The sequence below is a fragment of the Lycorma delicatula genome, chromosome 3 (genome assembly GCF_047948215.1).
Source record: "Lycorma delicatula isolate Av1 chromosome 3, ASM4794821v1, whole genome shotgun sequence".
Taxonomy (NCBI): Eukaryota; Metazoa; Arthropoda; class Insecta; order Hemiptera; family Fulgoridae; genus Lycorma; species Lycorma delicatula.
Window position 1 is genome coordinate 212,773,667 of NC_134457.1, and position 20,074 is coordinate 212,793,740.

The 20,074-nt window shown below is 27.8% G+C and overlaps 2 protein-coding genes across 6 annotated transcripts in view; one reads left to right on the forward strand and one right to left on the reverse strand.

Moving 5' to 3' along the window:
* Positions 1-20,074, forward strand: part of LOC142322412 (electron transfer flavoprotein beta subunit lysine methyltransferase-like) — a 110,088-nt gene that overhangs the window by 5,118 nt on the left and 84,896 nt on the right. The window lies entirely within an intron of this gene.
* Gadd45 (Growth arrest and DNA damage-inducible 45) overlaps positions 969-20,074 on the reverse strand; it is a 54,391-nt gene continuing 35,285 nt past the window's right edge. For 2 of the 3 annotated variants that reach the window (XM_075361470.1, XM_075361473.1), the window contains exons 2-4: positions 4,205-4,436; positions 2,424-2,627; positions 969-1,327 (exon numbers count right to left, since the gene is read on the reverse strand). In XM_075361470.1, coding sequence (XP_075217585.1) covers positions 2,448-2,627; positions 4,205-4,436 — 412 coding nt within the window. In that variant the 3' untranslated portion in view covers positions 969-1,327; positions 2,424-2,447. Of the gene's footprint in view, positions 1,328-2,423; positions 2,628-4,204; positions 4,437-11,748; positions 12,071-20,074 lie in introns of those variants that run through there. The other variant, XM_075361471.1, reaches the window with a different exon arrangement.

Below are 20,074 nucleotides of genomic sequence, written 5' to 3' on the forward strand. Positions count from 1 at the left end.
AATATTTCCGTATATTATTGGAAATAAGCACACAAAATAATAATGGATGCATAACAAAGAAATTGTTGTGTGTAAATTAAAACAAAATTATTTAAATTTTTTACATTTTTGTTAACATTTTTTGTGACTGATATTTAAATTTCAAAATTTGACCACAAATAATGCAATATCTTTTTTAAATATTGTAGGAACAATATTTCTGTCATGGACACGTAGTTATGCAAGTTACAACTTTTTTTATTCTCTGTGTATACACTACTGTATATTGTAATACGAATTCATGAAAAATAATAATTTTTATGCAGCAAAATAATTTTTAATTCAACCATTATCATTTACTACTAATTATTTTCTACATTACTTAAAATTGTATTTGAATACAATTATTTAACAACTTTGTTAATTATTCAGCTCCATATGTAATTACTAAAAACATAATCCTTTAAACCTTTTATCTATAAATTATCTATATAAATTTATTTTTCAAACCTTTTTATTTATAAATTAACAAAGCCTTTTAAATAAATATATTTTTATACTATGAGTTTTAATTTTAAATGTATTGCTACTCTTTGTAATAAAATAATTTTTATGCAGTTGTATTTATATGCAATAATGTAAAATTGCATACTGTAATAACATTTAACATTTTAAAGCCATTACCATTTTTTTCATATACATAATTTTTATTCTTTTTTTATTAATATTATAAAAAGTAACATGGTCTAGTCATTTTTAATGCATTTTTACCCCATCTGTGTATTTCTATATAAACAGAACACAGTACATACATTTATTTATATTTTTGTATACTACCACATCTTTCTATTTTAAGCAATGGTGTATTTTGTGAAAACTGAATAAAGAAAACTTTTACTTTATATACAAATTAAATGAAATCACATTCAATATAATTGAGTAATAATAATGCATAAGTATTGGTATTTATGAAGCTCTTCAGGTCTAAAATAAATAAATAATCAATCATTTTAATAATGAACAAGAAATATTTTTAACTTAACAGACTTGCTTTTAACTTATACATTGATCATTATACAATCTTAATTTCAACATTCACCAATTTTATTTACTTCTTTGAACTCGATTTTACATTTTTTTTTTAAGCAAACAGTTTCTTAAATCATTCCTATAAACTTCGCACTTTTTTCACAGCTTAGTCTTGATCCCACACTATGAACACTTTATTTATGCAAACTCATTGCTGAATGATGTAGTTTGAATTTGATGATACAAAGACATCATATTGCTTCATTGTTGGTAAAGCAAAGTAGAAGTCCCCTTCTCAAATTGCCAGAAATTTCAATTTCTGTAATCAACCAATACATAACACTTAAAAAAATATTTAAACATATAGATATCTGTATTAGTTTACAGATTAATATAAAACAGAAAAATAACAATATTATAAGTTAGATAAAAATGTTAGATAAGAATGGGTTTTTATCACTTCTGAAACGGAGGTAGAAAAACTCCAAGGAGGTGGGCATGAAGCAAAACAGTTACACTGTAAATTTTGAAAAACATGGAACAAACATAATTTAATATGATACATGTAGTCAATAGACTTATCACATTTTACATTTGTACTAATTAATTAACAGTGCATTTTACTGTAGCATGGATGTTGTCTGTTGGAACTACTGATTTACAAAACTTACTTCCGAATACTAAAGAGATCATTATCACTGAGTTAATAAAAATTTCTTATGAACTTATTAACTATTTCAACACATCTGGGTGTAACAATGTTTTGCCATTTTGAATTGTATATGGTCAAAGGAACTGGTAGGTATCCAACCCAAATTACAGTTAAACTGGATGATTAATGCCTCCATTTTAATTAATAAAATTTTCCTGAATCCAATTGCAAAGATATTTTATTTTTCAAAACAAATCAAATTAAATATATATTTGTAAATATAATCCTGAAAAATATGCTGACCTTGTAATTGCTAAAAAGTGATTATTTTCCGTACTATAATTTTGTTTTGTACTATTGAAATAATACAGAAGTTCACATAAAATTACAATGCTGTTCTTAAAATACCTCAAGTAAATAATGTCTAAGTTATAATTATAAAACTAATTCATGTGTGAAGGTCAAAATAATATGCATAGCTTTTATTTCATTGCCATTTATCAATTATGTTTAATGGATTTATTTTAAAATAGAAAATTTTATGTACTTTTTTACATATTTTCTTCTTTTTTACTGAAATAAGTTGAACTTTATTAAGCATCATTCAGCTACAAGTAGCTTTAGTTGTCAGATTGTGAAGCAATTTGTGGTTAACAAATAAGAAAAATTTCATCTAGTAACTTAAAATTGTTCAGTATTTTAACTGAAGCGGCCGAATAGGTATTATTTTTAATTAATAATTTATGAAAACAAAAAAAATTACCATATTTTAATTTCCAATTAGTTTTCACTTTGCTGGCAATTTTATAACAGGCTGCACTGATTGAAAACATGAAAAATCATAAATTTTTCTAATTAATTCTTTTTCTGGGCTCATATCTTGATCTTTACCCCAAGGTTGTAACACTATTACACAACTACAGTCGCTTTCTTTTGTACACTGCTTCAATCTGTCTACGCTGTCAACCTGAAAAATATAAATTTTTATCTTAATATATTTATTTAATATAAATCAATACTTCAAAATTTATTACTTATGTATAAGAACATTTTGAAACATAAGAGTAAAAAAGAGAAAGAGCAGTAAATTGGACAGAAGGGAATAGAATAAGGAAAAAAATGTAATTAGAATTTTAACTGTTATTATATAATAGAATCCAAAGGTACTTTAGAATCATATATCATATTTCAGTGGATTCTTTATAACTGGAACATTCAGAAATGTAGAAAGATGTAAAGTTGGGATGAACAATTTTTAATAATGAATGCTATATTTTTACAAACTCATTTGTTAATATCACCAAAATTAAAAAAACGTTCTATTGGGTATTGTATGTTATTGTTATATACTAGCTAATGGTACAGATGCAACATAATGTCTATGTAAAAAAAAAAAAAATATTAAAACTGATATATTTTTCCATAAAATTCTTTCACAAATTATCCAAGGATGGAAAAACTAATTTAAAGAGAATTATAATAAGAAAATGTTATTTCACATCATTCTACCTACTAAAGGCATACACTCGATTATAGCTACCTACTTGCAAGCATTCAATAATTAAATTATTTACAAAAATTTGTTATTGAAAGCTCACAAGATAACTGCAAAACTGAACTGCAATTAAAATTATATTTAATAAACAAAAAAGCTTATACCATGAAAAACACCTTTGCAAATGTTTTTGTGCATAGGAATGAATTGTGTAAACACATCTTTGTGTTGTTATACTTTAAAATTAATCATCTTTACTGTCAAATAAAATTTCCAAATTTTTTTTGACCTACAAAAAGAAATTACTTATTTTCTATAAAAATTTACTTTCATTATAAGAACTGTGCTTAACAATATGATACAGAACCCACAATCTTAGCAATTTTTTAATTACACCAGCAAAGAAATATATTGGGATCTATACAACAGTGGAGAGGGATTGCTTGTGCTCCTGTGAGCACAAACTTGAAAGTAGCATGTTTGTATCTTCTGGGCAGCTTCACTGATCTTTTTGAAAGTTATTAAATAATTAATTTCAATTGTGCGAGTGGCAATGAGTACAAAGTGATTTGAAGAAAACAAGATGGTGAAAGATAAATACTAATTTTTCAAAGTTGAAAATCAAAACTTCTTCTTTTCTAAAGTTGAAAAACCAAAAGATAGAAAACAAATAAAAATGTCAAAGAATGTTGTCACTGTGACATTTTTTTTTTAAACAAATACTTTAAAAAATTTATTAATTTACAATATTAATATAATTAATAGAAAATATTAATTTCTTTTTTATACATTGCAATTTGAAAAAATGTTTGTATTCATATAGCCCTTAATTATTTCTAGGCTAGGAGATTCTGCCCTCACAAAACATGACCTTTCTTCTCCACTTCTTTCATAAATAAAAATTATTTATTCTCCTGAGAGCTGCACTGATATAATGCAGTAGTAAAGCCTGACTAAAATGAAGGTTTTTAGATTATTGGATTGTTTTGTTATTTTTAAATTTAATATAATTAGAGGTAATTTTAGAATAACAATAAAAAAATAATTACCTGAATGATGGCAATATTTTGTTCATAACAGAAGGCCTGTAATAACACTTTTTGGATGTGGCTTGCTGCTGTATCTTTGTTACCAGATTGTTGTGGTAACAAGCAAAATGCAATACGACATGGATCTAATTCCAGTTGCCTTACAGCAGCTAGTAGACCACATGTGACTCTCTGCTCCAAAATTGCCTTGTCAAGAATATTTATGACTGCTTTGCCGATGCGTCTGTTTTCCCTGTGAAAAACATATATTTAGAATTAATATTAAAACAAAAAAATGCACATTAAAACTAACTTAATTATTTACACAGTATACAAAAGTATTTGTAAAATATATTATAACAGCTAAATAATATACATAATCGATGTGTTAATTATAATTAAACTTTACTATGAATCATAAATAATTAAATATCTTGTTATTATTTTATAGCATGCATTCCTTTCATAGTTCACAGAAAGAGACATTTCTAAATAGTTTAAAAAAAATAATATTAATGATTTTTACCGTTTAAATTGATTTATTAAAGTTTTATTCAACACTTCAGCCCAATAGATTGGAGGTATTTTTTTATGTTTTTTAAAAATTATTATACTTTTTTATTGATGTTCTTGAATTAGCTGTAGGTAAATAGAATTAAAAAAATTAAATAGCTATTTAATAGATATCTGGTTGGCTGTATTGGTAATTAATGTAGTATTTCACAATATTGTGTGTTGAAGGATATAATTTTCTGTCATAAATACACATGGATATTTTTAATGAACTAGATAAATATATTAGAAGAAATATTCAAGCAGCTGTTATTTAATAGGTCAGCTGTAGAAACAATTTTAAGTACCGTTTCATAATATTGTACGTTAAATAGGATTTACAGTTTTCTGCCATAAATACTCGTATCAAACTGCGATAGTGAAAAACATAACAAGTTTATTTTGCAGAGTATGTAATGTGCAACTTGTTTTGTGATTTTATTAATGAAAAAAAGCAGATAAATTCCAAAAACAATAAAAAAACAGTGATTTAGATTATCAAAAAGAAAACAAAATTATCATTTGAATAATAGTATTGAGTTTAGTTTGAATTATCAAGAAACCTTGAAAGGCATTTTGATGTTTAATTAAATCGATAAAGAATGAATTTGCTGAAAAATTAATTATTGTGTAGTCATAAATGTCAGCTTCTGTTAATATTTTGTAATAATTATATATGACAATTTTAAAAAAATTACAATTTTTGAATTTTACTGAAGTAATTATGTAAAAATTAATAAAGTTTTTATTTTTATTTTGCCCAAAAAAATTGTTTTTAACAAAATTGCCTATATTAATTGTCTAACCGTAGATAAGTACACTAATAAAAAGAAAAAACAGAAAGCATTGTTTTTGATTTTGTATGTTTTTCCTTCAAGTACAACAAAATTATTTATTATCATGAGTGTACTCTGTTATTAATTTTTACATATATTTAATTTTAATAAATTAATCCTAATCATTTTAACTAACAACTATGATCTACGAGAAAAATACACAAGCAAGTTAATCGTTAGCAAGTTTAATTTATACCTATATTGCAAGTATTAGAAATTATCCTTGATAAAATATATTTTACGGTTTTTTTTTTATTTTGTGTAAATAAAATTTTATTATTTAAACATTTTTTTTTCTCTAAAAAAAGAAAAACGTTTAAGTAAAATAATTAATTCTTGTTTTGTTCTATAATTTCGAGTTTATTCTATGACTTTTATATCTTACTTTTTGCTAAGAAAAACTGAATATCTATTCATGTCTGTGTCTGATTTATAAATAAGTATTTTATGGGCAAGACCTCTTTATATAAATAGTGCTTATCAGTTTCTATTACGGTACAGATATTTTAACTACATTGTTATCATTAAACACTGCCTCCTCCATATGATAGACATGCTCATTTTTTTTTAATTTTAAGTACACACTGTTTCATTAGATAAAATATTAAATTAATAGATAAGATTCTTGTAAAAAACAAAAATTTAACACTTTTAATCTAGTTTATTGCATCATGAATTTGTTTTATTTTACAAGAAGTTGAAATTATTTCATCCCTGTAATAGTATTTTTATTTATAATTTGTTTAATGAATTCATTTTTATGTAATTAAAATTATCAAATTGTGAATAACTTTATTTCACGGTATTAAACATTTGATCTCACAGTACTTTAAATTAAATAAACAGTTCTTTGAGTCTGTTATTATTTTATGTACATCTGTTTAATAAGCCTTTTTCATAAAAAAAAGGCTTAAGGATCCCATATTTGAAAATCCGCTTGTGTAAGCACCATACAAAAATGATAATATATATTAATCGGTACTTTATGAAATTGTCTCTAAAATCTTTCTGCTACTTGATTAATGCAATAATAAAAATAATAATTTATATCAAACCAGTGACTGAGAATTAGGTAAAAATCAAAGTAAACATACACATAGTCATGGTCTTCAACTGTATACTGTTAATAATAATCATCAAAGGCTTAAATTAATTTTAAGAACTCAATGAAAATAAAAACTTATGTTTTTCTTCTTGGAATATATAAATAATGCTTTTTCATAAAAGCAGGTTTATGTCCTGCTATCATAAAGGAATTTGAAAATGTGACAGATTTAATGTTTTAAATGAAAATAAATATATGCAAACTATTTTATAAGAATATTTAACATTTTTAAACTTTTGCTCATTCCCCTCCAGTGATAGGATCTACCAGAAATGTATAGTTTTATCTACTTCCACATGGTAGATAGTACCAAGGATGGCTAAAGTCACATCATCAGTAGTAGATCTTAAGTACCAGATTTAAAATCCTTCTGTTATGAAATGTATTGAGCCAGTCTGTGCAAGATTGTGGGTAATGTAATTTTCTCATCTCTGGTAAAGATTTCCATATCTCCTGAGGGATTGTAAGTAGGGGATTGCCTGGAGGGTCCTTGCATTAAACATTTTGAAAATAGCAAAGAAATTTTTGATGCCTTTTTAACCAATCAATTACAAACAATTTAACATAAAAATGTATAAGTTTAAAAATTCTAGGTGTTCAGTGGGTCTTACCTGTATGCCCACTTGAGTCATTCTAAGAATTACTGCATCCATGTTATTTGTATTATGGACATCAAGAGTTGAACGAAAAGCCTGACCTGGGATTAAAGTGGCTAATGAATAAACTCTACCCTTGAGATCTATATTACATATAATACATAATACAAGAATTATACCCGATACAATATATAAATAGGTATAGTATGTTAGTGTTGAAAATATCATTATTGTTTTGGCCTTTTAGTCCTGGTATCATGATTACTCTAAAATGAACAAAGTTTTTTATTGGAAGGGGAGGGGATTTTCTGTAGAAGCAGGTTAACTGTGAAATAATTACGAACAAAAAGTAATTTCATAACTGTTTTATTGATGGCACTGCTTAACATTTTTACTGCTTTACTGTCATTACTGTGAATGAAATTTTGTTTTTGTAATGTTTAGAATCATTTCTCATAGAAATGGAAAGCTTATGTCTAAAAAAATTCATATATATATATATATATATATACATATTTCAAAAAATTAATAATAAAGAGATTTTTTTTGGAATTATTTATATATTCCAAGTAGAAAAACATAAGTTTTTATTTTCATTGAGTTCTTAAAATTAATTTAAGCCTTCGATGATTATTATTAACAGTATACAGTTGAAGACCATGACTATGTGTATGTTTAATTTGATTTTTACCTAATTCTCAGTCACTGATTTGATATAAATGATTATTTTTATTATTGCATTAATCAAGTAGCAGAAAGATCTTGGAGACAATTTCATAAGGTCCCGATTAATATTTATTATCATTTTTGTATGGTGCTTACACAAGCGGATTTTCAAATATGGGATCCTGGTTTAGTCTTAGGGTGAAGCATAAAACTAAAGTCTTATGCTTTAGTTTTATGGCGGTACCAATCAAATCATGTAAAAAAAGAGAGGAGCGTAATTTCTGCAAGTAAAATTAGAAGTCTGAATCCTCTTTTTTTTCTAATTATGAAAAATCACGCTGTTAGTTTTGCAGATCAAACAATCAGTCAGAGATTTCGTAGAATTTTTTTTATTGATAGCAGTTTTTCATAGAAAATTGCAAAAAAATTAATTCTACTGTTTGATTAATCATTATGTGTGGTTGAGTTTGAGGACAAACATCAGAAAACTTCTGTAAGACTTTTATAAAAAAAAGATTAAGTTTGTTCCAATTATATTTGAATTTGGGTATGAAATCCAAATTGATTTTAATGAAACTTGTTCAGGATACAATTAACTGAAAAAAAGTATAATTTTTTATTATAATTTATTTTTTTTTGTATAGGAAAATCTTTGTTTATCCTTTTTTACGATTCATTTGCTGATGCTAAATAAATGAAACTTCACACAGAAAAATCTCAGAAACAACTTTTATAAAGATTTTTTGGAAATGTTAAATAGGTAATAAAACATACATTAAATGACAATTAATGAAAAAGATATGTAAATTACCAATAGTTTTTTAAACTTAAATGCATGCTGAAAAAAATAAAAGAAATGCTTGGTTTATAAATGATGTAAATCATGTTGTAGAGGCAACTTGACGTGAGTCACAAGTACTGCTTCAACTCAGCCAGGCAAAGAAGCTGATAAGAAGTAACTAATCAGTATAAGTAAATAACTGAATTGTTTTTTTTTTATTTTTAGTTATTCTAGGAATTCTTACTTAAAAATTTATTTACATATTTTATTCAAATGTGATCTGTCTCTGGTTTTTTCTGTTAATTTCATCTTATCTTTCCTACTAGTGAAGTGTTCGGTTACTATACATTATGTAATTCACCTGTAAATGTTGTCAATGTTTAAACAGATAATATTAATCATATTATTTATTGATGAAATGATTTTTTTTTTAAATAATTTTAAAGTAAATGAGATGACAATGAAACTAATTTGCATTGGAGGTCTAAGCTAATACTTTTGCTTAACAATTTTTTTTAATAAAATAGAATTATGACCGTGTCATAAAAATCTTACCTGAAAACATTTTTCTGTCACGTGAACACATGTATATATGAATTTTTTTTAAATAACAAAATATATATTTGAAACATTTAATCGGAAACTGTAAACGTTTTATGAATTATATTAAAAAAAACAAGTTATTAAAAAATTTATAACTTGTGAAACTGTTTTTTCCTTATTATATTTTTATAACATAAAGTTTAGCAGCTATACAAAATGGAACAAATAAATATTGTACCAGTATGTATTTAAATTGAAAACATTTTGTCAATATAAAACCTAAATAGATTTTTTTTTTTTTTAAATTTTGATAAACTAATAATTCTAAGACTTAACAAACATTACATGGAATATTATTTTATTTCATGCAATATGTGTAACGCATAATTCAATTTGATCAGACACAGAATTGTACAAATTTTTCTATAAAATCACAGCGATGTATTTGTAAATTATGTGTCACTTTGTGCAATACTTAAAAAAGCTTATTTAAAATTTTTTTTTAACTGTAATTGATCTGAAATTAATGAAATGATCCAGTTAAATAGAAAGGTGTTGGAATTTATTTTAAATGCCTTTTCTTCTAAAATTTTGAAATTTCATACATTTTTTGTTTGAGTGTAAAGTTTTTGTAATATTTATGTTAAAATATGTAATTTTTACATGTTAAACTTTATTAACGAATTGACGGTTGTAATTTTTTTGTGGGGGCGATAAATGCTTTTGCGTTATGATCACCAAGGTAATTGTTTTTAGATTACTGCATAGATTAATACTAATTCAAATATATGAATCAATATCATTCACGGGACAGGTCCAGAAAGAAGTAGCAGGTTATAAACTATGAAATGTTTAACTACCGTACATGAAACATTCCAATACAGTACTTTGTAACAGTTTTTTGGAAGATTCCTATTTTCTACTAAAGGGTGAAGGTTATTGTTTGCCCCTTCCCTAGTTTTGTTGAGAATTTCCACCCTTCATTTAGCCTCCCCCTTCTAAGCTATATTATTTACTAGAAATACTACATTCCTCTTACATAGTTTATTGGCCATTTCAGTACTCAATAAAAACAAATACAAATGTTTACGTTTCTAAAATCTGTGCATACTTTACAATTAAACTTTTTATTTATATTTTTTGAAATTATTATATGCGGTAATTGATTTATGTCATACAGTGAATTTTTTTAAAAATTTCATAATTTCCTTAAAATAGTTGAAAAGTTAATGAATTTTGCTGGAACATTTCAGTTATTAATATTTTTTTTAAATATTTAGAATTAATGTTAATTCCAGCAATTGATAGCGTTTAATATATGTGTTTCCATTATACTTGTACTTCAACAAGTATAATTTGAAAACAAATGTTTAGCAAAGGATGAATCATTTTTATTATCAAGACTAAAAAAAATTATATAAATCATGTTAATAATGAACTGGCGTGACCCTCAGCAGTTAAAAATTTAACTTCCTTATATAGCATTTACCCAAAATAATTTCAAGGAAAACTTTTGATTAGAGAATCTCACAAAATATAAAAATAATAAGTTAAGAGAAAGTTTTGAAATTATTCATGCACATTTAATTGATGTACAAAAACAAAATAGGAAAATATTTAATTTTTGTAAAGAAATTAAGTTAATACTATTTTTAAAAAAATACACTAATATTGTTTTTTTTTAAAATAAGACCCTTTATTTAAATTCTAAATAATTTATTAAAAATGTAAAAGTAACCGTAAGATGGCTTCTTATAATATTTAATTTATTATAAAAACTAAGTAAAACTTGCAGCTCCGATAGTCTTAACAGTACCATAATATTTTAAAGAATAATCTCGTTAATTTTAATATAATACATAACACGTTTAGTTTCTCATTAAATATTTCGAATATTTATGATGTTTGTTTGTTAAATATTTATAACTACTCATATTATTTGTGTAACAATAAAATGATTTCTTTGCAATTACAAATAGAAAACAAAGATGTTTTGTTATACGTTAAAAAACGTTGTACCTTATTTATCAGATACTTTAAAGTTTTTTGTTTATTTATTCATTAATGCTTGGTATATTTTTTTTTTTGTAAATAATTTAAAGTTTTTAAAGTTTCAAGGACGTTTTTTTAAAAATTTTTTATCGAGTTTTTGAAAATGTATATTTAAAATGAACAATTTACCTAAATTCGAATCTTTATCGTTACGATTACAAACGTTTAATTATTAAAACGTGACTGTTAACTTTCATTCATATGGACTAACGATACGCGTATCTTATTTAACATTACAAAGATAAGTGATAAAATCGAGTAAAATTAAAGAGACACGTGTAAAAATAAACTGTTTTACTATTAGTAACTACATAGTAAAAAGTAGATGTATGAACGTAGTTTTGTTTACGTAATTTTAATAATTGATCGGTCACCATTGTTTACTATTTTAATACTAACTTACTAACTTTAATTTACTTGTACTCTATGTTTACCTGCTGACTTTCATTTTGACCGGTCGGAACGATTCAACTTCTGAATTATTTTTATTCAAACTTTTAAAGTCGACTCTTGATGGATTAATTTTAACTTTTAAAAAACAAAGCGGCGAAATGTGCTGCGAGTATAACGGAGGTGTTAAATATTCACTTGAAACTTTCTACTTTTATAAATGACTTTTTTTATAATATAAATTTAACGTTACGCAATATTACTGCGAATAAAAAGATCTTCCACAATTCGGTCACTGCACTCTTCAATACACAATTTTACGAAGTCACACGGTTACAGTCTCAACAGCAAATGACAATTTCACCGACCGGCGAACCGGCGTGTACAACACCGAGAGGCAGTAGCGCGCATGCGCCCTGCCCCACTTTGTGATTCCTAGAATCGTCGGACTTTCCCCTCGTTTAAGAATATTCTTGTTGGTGCATGCCAACGTTGGGTTTTCCTGTTGTAACTTGCATCGGCTAATCGTGTTTTTTTTTTTTTCTATTATGTAACTTTCAATGTACCGTGAAGAAACTAGAAATATTTCAGTAATGTATTCTACAGATCGAAAGATTCTTTTCAAGTAAAAGCCCGAAAAAATTTATTTTCCAGTTATCACTGCCGAAAATTAGTTCCAAAGTATATTTTAAATTTAAATTAATACCGTTCTCGCTCCAATCGCCAGCCGCGAGGAAAATGTTTTAACTGTAATTTTACTGGAAGAATTTAAAGAATCTGACCCGAAATCTTATCTTCATTATTATCGGACAATTTTTTTAAACTAAATTCTTTAAACACCTCTCGAAAAACATTTTATTATATCTCGAATAAACGAACGTATTTTAAAACTAAATAAATTTCGTTGGAACAGCAGGATGAAAAAGAGATAATACTTACAAATTATCCGTTACAGTAATAAAACAAATCTTTCAGGATAGTGGAATATTTTCTTCCAAAGAACTTTTCGAGTTAATTAGAGGCACCTTCTTTAGTAGCCACTATACTGAAGATAGGTGGATCCCTTACAGGAGGTTCTGCTAAGTAGCTCCGGAAAGTCCTTTGGATGAAAAGGTTCCTGTAATCCCTCCCGAAGTAAATAAAATTCAGCTCTTACGCGGTAGAATTTCATAGCTGATGTAGGAAATTAAAGCGGCAGTACAAAACCGCTTAGTGTATTATTCACGTACAACACACAAATTTAATTATTGATCTGGTGTTATTCACAACTCTGAAATAAATTTTCCAAACAATTTTTTATTGCCCTGTTTAAAACTTTAACGTTTTTGTTACACATTTTGGTCAGTTTTGTTTAAAAAATTTGAAGTTTTATAACTTATATTTGTTTTCTTTTGGTTTTATGTATATCTATTTTCTTAGAATAAAATTTATACAAATTTTGTATGAATTTCTATTTTTTTTTATTGGCAATCCTAAAAACGCGTTTTTCAGGCTCATTTTTTCTGCTTTGGATTAGATCCTGCCCGTAAGGATCATTAAACGTTGTGGTAGATTTTAAAGCGAGTATGGACTGTATTTGATGATGAAGAAATGAAATAACTCCTTGTTGCCTTTGAATTCTTATGTTTAATATGTTGTTACTCTTGAGATAATAACTAACATGACAAACTAAATTGACAATAATAAATGCTAACATAACTAGACTTGAACATTATCAAGTATACTTCAGAGTGATGTTTTAGTCCTGTTACCCAATTTTAAATGTAATTTAAGAAATGGAAATTTAGGTGGAATAAAGAAATGTATTTATTTCTTACAAAACAGATTTAATAAAAAGCTATTATTTACATAATTGTTTAAGAATATGCTCAAAATGCCCACCCCTTGCGGTTATACACGCACGGACTCTTTTCAGCATATTAGCAGAAACCTTTCTAAGAGTTGCATCGGAAATATTCGTGATTAAGTTTGTAATATTGACTTTAAGATCATCAATAGTGTAAGGATTGTTTTTGAAGGCCTCGGACTTACTATAGCCCCACAAAAAGTAGTCAGGAGATGTGAGGTCTGGGGACCTTGGAGGCCATAAGCCCTTGCTTATTATTCGATCATCAAAGAACTCTTGCAGAAAATCCACGGTTTCTCGAGACGTGTGGCATGTAGCGCCGTCTTTCTAAAACCAGCAATACCGTTCTTGAGGTTCCAGGAGGGACACAAATTGGCGCACACTATTCCTGTATACTTCACCATTTACTGTCTGTTCGAAGAATACGGGTCCGACTATACGATGACGAGATATCGCACACTACACCAATTTTTTCAGGATGCAAAGATTTGTCTTGTAAAGCTTTAGGATTTTCAACCGCCCAAATTCGACAGTTTTGACTATTCACATAACCGTCGAGATGGATCCAAGCTTCGTCATTAAAGAACCCCGTGTTTAAAAATTCGATTCCGTTATCGTTTACGAGAGACCTAAACCGACGGCAATATTGCAATCGCTTGTTTAAATCTGGAGGCTGAAGGTCTTGGACTAATCGTACGCGATTCGGATACAATTTCAATTTTTTTAGCAGCTTTCTGAACACTTCGAATATGACAAACCGACTTGCGTGGAAAGTTTTCGTTAACTTTTCCGTGGAGAATTGAGCAATCTTGTTTTCACATTCTGTAAAATGTCATCTGTCAAGCGAGTCGGTCGACCGCTACGTTTTCTGTCGCAAACACTACCTGTCTCTCGAAATCGGTTTGCTAGCCTAGAAATTGACATTTTTTCTGGCGGAGGAACACCAACAAATTTAATTTAAAATGATTCTTTTACGCTCGCGTACGATTTCATAGCAAAATATTATTCAAGAATGAAAACTCATTCTATGGTAAAAGACATTCTGTTCGTAACACAACCGGAAACGGCACAAAAGTTTACACAGCTCAAGGAGAATCAACTCACATTGCCGTATCTATACCGGTTGAGTAGCGCTACCAACTTCGTGTCACAAATCAAAATTTCCCTTAGAAAAAAATTACCAGATATTAACAATTGGGTAACAGGACTAAAAAATCACCCTGTACTAGTAACACTAATCGTCCATCCGGACGAAATGAAAAATGCGACTGTTCTTTGCAGGATTCGGGCGTCGAATGAGTACAGGTTACTTATACGATCATGACCGCTTCTTGCACATCATGACGTAAAACATCATATGATCAGAACTTGCCGGGAAGCTCTAGCTCTCGCTAGGTAGCAGCACCAGACGACTAAAAGTGGAACGGAACACTTTGCAACCATTTTCTTGTGAACTACTACACATAGAGTTCTGGAATATGTTTTATTAAACTTTTGAGGTCAAAAAACTTATAAAACTTTCGAATTTGCCCCTTAATTTGATTTCCAAGAATTTCATTACGGTTTCATTTTACCCTGGGACTAGGAATCAACATTCGCTATCTGTAATTTGAAAGTAAAGCGTTTTCGAACATCTGTTTATCGGAACCTTTTTGTTCATATTAATTTTCCTCTACCACAGATCCTCCTAAATTATTGGCATGTCATTTTGAATCATTCCGTGAAGTAAATGTTGAAAAAGTTGCGAATCCAAATTCCATTGTTTTCTAAGGATTGCTGTCGTGTCTGTTTAATTCATCATTAACACATCTTATAATTCAATACATTTTCATATCGCGACATATACTTTATTAAGAATTTATGGAAAATTAATTTTTGTTTTATGAAATTAGTTTATTCCAAAAATTAGTGCACGCGACACTGCACTTAGCCTTTGCGTTCCGCGTGTGTTTCGCCTATGCGATCGATACGATATTTTGTTTGATTATGAAAGTAGTATTCTAATAACGGTACAATAATATAAATAAACATTTTTACGTAATTTTAGTTAACAAATTACGATTATTAAAGATAATCTTGTTTGAGATTTGAAATTTAAATTTATCTACTGACGTTTGTTAATTTACATTTTGTTTACTATTTTAAAGTTTTATTATCCAAAAATAGCGTGCAACTATTACATTTTTATCCGTTGTATTTATTTTTCTCTTAGTCTTTGAACTTTTTAAGGCCTCTTTACAAAATAAAACGTAAATATTTTTTAACCGAGTTTTGTACAAAGTACGTCTAGTATGAATAAAAATACGCGCTGTAACATATTTAGAATTATGATTTCTTAAAGAAGGAGATTAATTTTGAAATATACCGCATATATAGATTTTTGTGTACGTTTTAAAAATCTTTCACGTTCTGTTTGACGTCAATATTTTTTGATGACGTATTAGTTTAATTAAATGCCTGCTTCAAGTTACATATTTTATTACGTTATTGCCGATTTCATTGACGCGATTTGGAAAGTTGATAGCCTTTACTTGTTGATAGGCACGGCACATTCATGAATGACTGTTAGCGCATATCTTTTTGTATGCTATTTTCATTCAGTATTAAAATCTCTGTGTGATAAAAATACTATTTTAATCGCTTGTTAATGTTGAATAATACATTTTTTAAATTGTAATTTTCGTTATACTGTTTGTTTATGTAGTGTTTTATTCGTATTTTAATGCTTTAATTTCTTATCTACGCGTGTATTAACATAAATTACAATTTACCCGATAAAAACCTCAACTGTAGGTATTATTTTTAAACCACTAGGATCCTTCTAGTACAATAATCATTCTCATTTTCTGATTCGATACGCCATAATCGAGTTCAAAATGTGGGTCACCCGGTAGTCACAGATATATTTTTTTGGTTTTATGATTTAACCACATAAGGTTGAAGCTTGTGCGTGGGATATGGAAATGGAATTTTTGTAGCGTATTAAAAATGCCGTGCCTGACCGGGATTCGAACCACCGGATGAAATGTTCAGACGCTAGCTACCACTCTGCCACGGAGATAGGCGTTTATTTATTTCCAAGTCGCTCGTTTAGTTCTACGAGTTTGCAATATGAAAATTTAATATTTTAATCTACAGTAGAAATTTTAATGTACTTCCGCAAAGACAATACCTTTTTACACATAGACTATCACGCTAATTCACTACATGTATGCTTAACTGCTGCACAGATAAGATAACTCCACCTTTGCTGAAAAATTGAAAAAAAAAAAATATTCGAAATTTAATAAACATTAATCATAGATTTTTAAGTTTTTTATTACACGTTAAATTTTTTTTAAGTATAAAAAAAAACTTTGGGATAACTTTATTTGCAATCAGATGTAAGATGGTGGCTCAGGTTTATTAAATATATATTCACGTTTATATTATACAGTATTTTGTAACGAGTTGTTTTATTTGTAAAATGATTTAAATGATTAGTAAGCTGCGTAGTTTTTGTACTCAAAGAAAGGTAGAATAATACAAAATTCGTGATGTTAAAATAATTCAGTAAATGATAAAAAGGTTAAATACAACCAATAAAAATGCCTTAATAATAAAATAAAATCATTTAAAAAAAATAAATTTTCTTTATTTTTAGTTTCTAGGCAAAGCATTAAAAAAAAATAATAATAATAATGAAAAATCATATCACGATGAAAATTTGTTTAAAATAATAAATTTTATAGATTAATGAAAAAGAGTTGCATTATACAGAGCGTTCGGAAAGTTGTGCGCTGAAATTACGGAAATGTAATGGCGAAACTTTCTTAATATGTTTTATTTCATTGTTTTATAGAAACGAATATTAAAATAACTGGAATAGTTTATAAAAGGTGTTGAAAAGTTTCAATTTATTTTCAAACTCTTTAATCAGTTGATGTACTGGAATTTCGCCTCGTACGTATGCCGTTATTGCGGTTTTTAGTTCGTCAATCGTGTATGTCTGTTACGATACACTGCTTGTTTCGGTACCCCCCCATAGAAAGTAATCTGGGGGAATCATATCGAGCGATCGTGTAGGCCACAACCCCTCGAAATGTTCGTTCACTAAAGACATTTCGTAAAAAAATTCATTGACCTGTTAGTTGTGGCGCTATCTGTTGTTGGAACCAATCGTGACTGATTTTCACTTCTGTTAGACGAATGAAGTTTGTTAAAACAGGAAAATCGTGATCACTATTAACTTCATTTTCAAAAAAAGATTGGACCCACTATGCGTGTTCTACTCACACCGACCCGGATTCCAATTTTCGCTTCATATAAAGATTTTTCGTGGTTGTTCATGGCGGTGGAGGTGGGGGGTTAGTTACCGAATACAGTCGTATATTTTGTGAATTAATATATTCTCCCAGATGAAACCATATTTCATCTGTAAAAAACGTAATCTCTAAGATACCTACAGAATTTTGGTCGATAAAAAGTTTAAACCGTTGATAATAATTAAGTCTTTTGGCACGATCTGTAGATTTAAGTTCTTGAACACACATTACTTTGTATGGGAAAAATTTCAGTTCTTTTCTTACAGCTTTATGTGAGGTAACAAGTCCGATATCTTGCTGCTGTGTTAACTTACGCGTCGACTTTGATGGACTTTTATCAAGCAGTTTCTGTTCGTTTAGTTTAGGCGGTATTTCACTTCGATCAGCGTCTTCAACAGAACTTGCCTGAAATTTATCGATAAGAATTCCAACTGCATTGCGGTGAGGAACAAGAGGTTATTTGGTAACTTTTCAGAAAACTTGTATTTCACTAAATAAGTATATTTTTTATCTTCACCAAAGACTGTTCAACGAGAAAAACGCGTCCTTCTAGCGATCGTTACGACCGTTACGTTTCTTGCAACTATTGATTTCGATAAACGAAACAACAGGAAATGAAACTAAGCACGTTCACTCATACAACTCGATAACTGGCATTTTGGTTTATTACTGAGCCCAACGAACCCACAGAAGAATTAACCTAACGCCGAAAGAACAGAATTTACCACGTAATTCTAAAGCATACTGTACAGCGACTTTCCGAACGCATTGTATCTTAAATTTAGACAAATTTAAATTTAATTAATTGTTGTCTGTTTTTTAAATTGATGGATGTATTTCAGCAGTAGTGGATTGCGAAACAAGTGAAACACTATAACAGTAGTCTCATGGCTTCAACCGGTTACGAGTCTCAGATTATTAAAATATATTTATCGCTGTTTTTTATCTCTTAACTAATTTTATTTGCTTTGATTGTAACAAGAAGAAATTTGTATTATATAAGAATCTCATTTTCATTTATTGAATTAGATCGTTGCAACCTGTTTTGATTTTGGTAATTTTTTTATTTTCGCCAAATTTATACATTTTATTTTTATTATTTGACATCTTTTTGTGAAATTTATTAATGGATGACGAATTTACCTGCTTTCATCTATTTTACGTAAAATTAATTTTTTCGCTCCTTCCTCCACGTTTTAATTTGAATTGCCGGTTCTTTTTCTATAGTTTAATAATTAAAAAAAAAACCATTAAAAAATAGTCTGCGTCACTTTTGTCCTTGATCTAAAATAAATCTACTGCCGTTGTAGCCAAGTTATATTTGAATACAGTAGTATTTTACTGAAAGTTCATTTTACTGGAAGCTGTCGCTCCGTATTAAGTAGATGAATATCTAATCATAATACGGTCGTTGTGTTAATTAAATAATACTTTTTACATCTACATAGTTACTCATTTAAAATAATGGTATATTTTAATCTGAATTAAATTAATATTCCCATTAAGATGACCCGTAATTTAAGATTCTCAGAATTTTCTTTGTTTATCGAATTCAATATTAATTGTTATTTCCACTGTATTAATAATATTAGTAACGATTAGTATTTGGAAAAGAATTATAAAATATAATAATTATAAGAGATTGTAAAATGCATCTAAAGATCGATTCTCAGTTCTGATTAAATTTTAGTTCTGTTAAAAGGTAACTAAGGTTAAAAAAATTAATTAAAAAAGGCAAACCAAGCGGATTCGGTATAAAATGAATGGATCAATAAAAAAATTGAAATTATTAAAGCATTAGATGGGACTTATTATAGTCCCTAATGCTATTGGATGAGGTGGGACTTATTAAAGCATTAGGATGAGATTATGTAATTTGGTCAGTATAATCAGTAATCAATATACGAAAAATTGTTTCTGATTAAAGCATATTGTTCAACCCGATTTTGGACTTTTAAATTTACACCTAAATCTTTCTTAAAGTAACCAAAAATATTATTCAACATAAATCAGAAGACCGTTTCAATTATAAAAAATACACTCCCTTATGAGGTTTTTTAACATTTCGATTTTGTATAACATTCGTTCGTTACGGAAAGTACGTCTCTGCTTAAAAGAGAGGAACCAATCTGAAACAGTAATTTTTTTAAATCGATTATACCTAGAGTACTGATCGCTCCTTTAAATCATGAAAAAACCCAAAAACAAAAGAGAATTAAT